The sequence below is a fragment of the Channa argus genome, chromosome 22, assembly GCF_033026475.1.
Source record: "Channa argus isolate prfri chromosome 22, Channa argus male v1.0, whole genome shotgun sequence".
In the NCBI taxonomy this organism is placed as follows: Eukaryota; Metazoa; Chordata; class Actinopteri; order Anabantiformes; family Channidae; genus Channa; species Channa argus.
Window position 1 is genome coordinate 7,375,001 of NC_090218.1, and position 5,325 is coordinate 7,380,325.

A 5,325-nucleotide genomic window follows, 5' to 3' on the forward strand; every position below is an offset into this window, starting at 1 on the left:
TGTTACATTAAATGGGTGGACAAAATAGGAATCGTAGTACAAGGGACCATCAACAAAACTTAGTAGAGTTAGTAGAATGGTATGTATACCACCAAAGATCGTATGGTAGACCATCCCTGCTCCCCCCACGTGTCAAACATCAATGGTCTTTGGGCAAGAAACAGTACCCCAGTTTTACCACCACTTTAATAATCATCAAATGAATAAATGTAAGAACTGTCCTTTGAATTTGTGCATTTCCAATTTCCCTGTCCATATAATATTTTCACAAAAATGTATTGATACATTAACATGAGTAATCCAAAAACCCTGTAGTCTTTTAAGATTTAGATTGCACGCCAATAAAATAGCTGGAATATAATTCCTTAAATAAACAAATATTTACTCATAGAACAATCCTAATTTCTAACTTTAAGTTAAATATTTACAAGTAAACAAGCAACCAAATCTGACACACCAAACCAAAATCTGAAAAACACAATTTTGGAAGTTTTATAGTTATAACGATAACAAAACAAGACGTCATAGAGTAGTTATAAAACATTATATTAAAAGGGTTTTATGTTATTCACCATCTAAAGAGAAAATAACTAGATAAGGGAGACAGTCTAATTAGCTGGCAGGTAGCAAAAAAAGAAAAGAAAACAGAAATTTTTACATTTAAATAATAGAAGAAGACTTAGAACCGGCATGATCTCTGCAATTTTAGGATTAAGTTTATGTAGGGAGAGAGTAAAACCGGGAGATGGCAGCAATACAACAGATGGAAATGTAGGCTGCCATAAAAGCCCGAAGAAGAAGAAAAAGAAGAACGCGAAGAAGAGTTATGACGTCATCACGCCCAACGTGCATCACTGAAGCAATATGGCATTGAATGGAGGTTTGTGAACTTCTTAGCTCACTAAGCTAACATTTGATACTTTCCCTATTTATTTTTTTTTCCTAGCACCAGTTGGGCGCATATACATTTTATTGATGATCTATTTATTCTTTATTGATTTTTACTGTGGTTAAAGTTACTATATAAATATCGGTAGATTAGCCCGGTTTATGTACTAGCTAGCTTGTCATTGCTCCTTGCAGAACACGGCGGCTATGCTAATCGGTTTTAAAGACAGAAGTTTAATTTTGACCAGTAAATTCGGTAATAAATGCAAACTTTATAAAATGTAATGAAAATAATCATTTGAGTGACATCATAATGGTTACCCTAGTTCTAAGGACTGTAGTGTCAGCAAAAACGAGGACGAGGTAATAGTACAGTGTTTGTGCTGACTTAAAAATGCATTTTGTTATTGTCTCCAGATGATCAGGACTTTGAGTGGGAGCCTCCAACAGAGGCAGAGATGAAAGTGATCCAGGCTCGCAGGGAACGACAAGATAAAATTAGCAAGCTGATGGGAGACTACCTGCTCAAAGGATACAAGATGCTGGGAGATTGCTGTGACGTGTGTGGGGTGAGTAGAAAGGCTTCTCACGATGGGTGTGTCGCCACAGTGAATCATTTTGTCCGCATGTTGATTTAGCACAGTGTTTACGCCGGGTTCCCTTCCTAATGAAACGCTCCCCAATTTATAGTGGGGACCGGCAGCTGGGGATGGGAATGAGCTGTTGAGGTGTCAGTGTCTTCAGTATGTGGTTGGAAAGAGCCTGGCACAAACCTCCGACCCTGTGGTCAGAAGGCAGCCACTCTGCCAACCCTAGGAGCAGTAGTGTCTAAAACATATAAATAGTGGAGTAGTACATACATTAAATTGGACTACCATTTTTATGTGTTTCTAGACTATTCTTCTTCAGGATAAACAGCAGAAGAACTACTGTGTTTCATGCCAGGAGCTGGACTCCGATGTTGACAAGGACAATCCTGGTAAACACATTTTAGTGTACAGTTAATAAAAGAACAAGCTGTCTTATCTTTTGTCTTTTACTTCATCATCTACTTTGCATGCTGCTGTTTCTCTCACTCGTTCCTTTTGTTCCTGTGTTTGTTTTTCTTTCTTTCAGCTTTAAATGCACAGGCAGCATTGTCCCAGGTGAGAGAGAGGCAGCTTGCAGCCCAATCTCCTGCACCGTCCCAGACCCCCCAACTAAATGAAACCCCGTGCAGTAGTCAGGCGAGCGTTTCAGTTCCTCAGCCCAGACCGGAGCACTGTGAGGGTGCTGCTGCCGGAGGGAGAGCTCTCCTGCTTCCACCTGCTGTCTCTTCTCCTACATCGCCTGTCTCCACCACAGCTGTGGCACCCACTCGTCCCTCAGTTTGTCTACAGAGCACTGCCCTTCAACCTGCGCTGCAAGAAGCTGAAGATGCTGTTCTAACTAAACTTCGCTGGGCCACTACCCAGCTCCAGAGTTCAGTCTCCCTGGAGGCAAGTGCCCAGCTTTGCAACCTCATCACTAGCTGTGCTAATTCGCTGCGCAGCCTCAGGGAGCTCAACCAGTAACCATTGTGGACTAGCTGAAGTCTTGATGCTTTGGGAATGCTGTTTCTACTTTTCTCTGTCTTGGAATATTGACTCTGCTTCGCAGCATCTCTCTCTGACTGAACCCTTGCAAATAGCCAAATTAAAAATTGTTCACAATTTTCAATTGAAATGGAATTTTAGTAGCAGAAGTGCAGTACTGGTTACTTATGACTTAACATAGCTATGTCTCTGATAGAAATATGTTACGTGATTTGCTTAATGTGTTCATTTGACTGTTTTGTCAATTTTAAGTTATGTAATTACAAAACAACGAACAAGCTGTCAAACCACAAAATAATGTTGAACATTAACATAGTTGGTTGTCCCTGGTTAATCTAAAAACGCGAATATATCGAAACCTGGGAAACTGACAGTGTTGTTTTTTTCCTTAATGGGTTGGTCTTCAGTATACTAAAATGTCAGGTTTGCAAATCACAAAGTTCAAACTAAAGCTAAAATCCCAGTGGGCATGTCTCTGTATTTACAACATATAATAAGACATAAGTTATCAATTAAAATGTCTAGCCTCTTGTCAAACACACCAGTCCTCTAATCTGAGTCTTGCTTCTTCACACAAACACAGGTGTATGTTTTTCTTTGCTGCTCGATCTGGCGTTGGATAGATTTTAGTTGATGCGCAGATTAACTTGTCTGCTGGCAGTTGGGAGGTTTTTATAACAAATAGGCATAATGTAGGCATTTTAAATTGGTTTCATGTGTTGTTCCTTCACAAAGAAAAATGCCTTAAAATAAAAATGACTTTTAAACCATGAATTATTGATGCAGCCACCAGCAGAGTAGAATGTGTCAAGTCGACTGCCCTAAATACATAAACCGTTGTACCCCAGAAGTTATCTCACTGCCTTCTCCATCTTCCTTGTGCTTGTCTCTGCCCCCATTCAGCAGCAGCTCCAGCTTCATCCCTGATGGAGAGACAGACCCACCCAACTGTGCTCTGTCATACTGTATCCACAAAGTTACTGGATTTCATGCCATTCATGCATTTTTGTCCTGTTTTTAGTCATAGCCCCGTTCATTCACTTTGCAGAATCCGTGCCTGTCTGATTGACATCTGGTCACAGCTGTCTGACACATCTTAAAAACAAGAATGGGTTCCTTTGACATTCCCTTTATGTGGTTCGAAGTGTTTACAGCCTGTAGAGTAAGCAGTGACGTTCGTGTGTTATTTAAAGGTGAGTTCATTCACGCTTGAATCAGGTTTCAGTTTAGCTTCAGATTGTCTTTGTAGCATTTCTATATGGCAGGAATCTGATTTCCATTGTTTGAGAAGCATAAAGTAAAGTGTATGGAATCCAATCATGTACACTGTTCCAGTAGTCTGGATTCATAACAGAAATGTTATACGTGTTCTCTTCGTGGATGGATTTATGGATGTATGTTATGATGCAAGTTAAAAATTTAAACTCTGCCAACATAAGACTATACTAATTGTTATAGATATCGTTTTTGTGATATTTTCTGACTTAGTTTAAGAAAATGCTGGCTAAAGTGAGTTGGATAATCTTACATATAATACAGTAATCATGGCCACAGAGTGATAGCAGTGTTAAAATGAAAGCAACTCCTTAATGCAACATATTATTAATACATTCAGTGTTTTAGTTCTTAGTTTGGAATGAAAGTCAGGGGATGAGATTTCAAAATCTGACCAACAGGGGACACTGTCTCCAGTCAAAAGCTGCCTCCTCTGAGGTCATGGTAAAAGCAGGAGCACAGAGAAAAAAACGTTTTTGTAGGAGGAGCAGGAAGATGACTGATGTTTCAGTAGAACAGTCACATGCTTATTACCATGTGTCACAGATATAACTATAGACTGTTTCTCTGACAGTCTGTTTACAAAAACATGCTTTGGCTGTTTGCAGTTTTAGCCAAATGCAGATGTAATACTGTTTTGCACTACGTTGAACTATTCCTGTCTGTCTCTTTTGTAAATTTGCATCTTTCAGTCTCTGCCTCTGGGACTTTTTCGGTGTCCATCTACTGTGTGGTCTGTAAGCCTGAAGTGCTGTTATTATCACACCTCACATTTACTGTAAGTGCAATTGTACTACAGTGAGTGATTATTAAAATAAACAGACTTCTTGCTTGAGGTCAGGGCAGCGGATGTCAGGGAGAGCTGGGAAGTACAATGATGTGTTAGGGGGAGGGGAGCGAGCAATAACATGGGAAAGCACACCCCTGACACTGTTTTGTTAACTATTTGTTGGGGCGTTAAAATAGTAAAACGAGGTGTGAAGTAGTTGCATTGGGCAGGTCTGTACACAAGGAGGCAAGGAAGCCTTAAAGTCTGTGGAGGACATCACAGGCCATTAGGTGTGAGAGGGGCTGTACAAAGCTATACTGCTGAATACTGGACACACAGTGTAATATTAGACCAACTCTGAGTCATGAGGGAGTTGTTCCCCATGCTGCTGTCACACACTCCACTACCCCAGCTGCCTCTGTCCGTCCATCCATCCCTTTCCCCCCCACCTAAAAATACACTCCTGCTGTCACTGAGGAAAATCCCTGTGTCTTGACCTTGCCAGAAAACACACACATACACACCGGGCTCTCCGTGGAAACATTTTGAAATGGGTGAAACACTTTTCCCAGAGAGCCGCATAGCGCAGCCCAAACGCAGGAAGTGACTTGAGTTGAAACTATGAGCTCGAAATAAAGAACCCCATGCATTTCAAAACACAGAGTGGGAGCTTGTATCCTTCGCAACGTGCAGGAGGTCAGAGTTTAAAACTGATTAAGTGAAGAAGTCAGATAAGTCGGTTCCAGTGACATAGACAGTCAGGATCAAAGTCTACAGGTATGACTGAAGGCTGTTCCCTTCACACGGCAAGATAAAGCG

At 40.8% G+C, this 5,325-nt stretch overlaps 1 protein-coding gene across 1 annotated transcript; it reads left to right on the forward strand.

Annotated features, from left to right (window-relative positions):
- The first annotated feature begins 789 nt into the window (after window positions 1–789).
- znrd2 (zinc ribbon domain containing 2) lies at window positions 790–3,003 on the forward strand. The gene is made up of 4 exons (XM_067491614.1): window positions 790–880; window positions 1,306–1,457; window positions 1,783–1,867; window positions 2,005–3,003. Exons 1-4 carry the CDS (start codon window positions 865–867, stop codon window positions 2,439–2,441), a joined length of 690 nt encoding a protein of 229 aa, XP_067347715.1. The 5' UTR covers window positions 790–864; the 3' UTR covers window positions 2,442–3,003.
- The last annotated feature ends 2,322 nt before the right edge of the window (window positions 3,004–5,325 follow it).

Bases quoted from the DNA above. Each gene is read 5' to 3' on its own strand.
- znrd2 (XM_067491614.1), top strand. The intron at 1,458-1,782 runs GTGAGTAGAAAG...ATGTGTTTCTAG, and splicing joins ATTGCTGTGACGTGTGTGGG to ACTATTCTTCTTCAGGATAA. The intron at 1,868-2,004 runs GTAAACACATTT...TCTTTCTTTCAG, and splicing joins TGTTGACAAGGACAATCCTG to CTTTAAATGCACAGGCAGCA.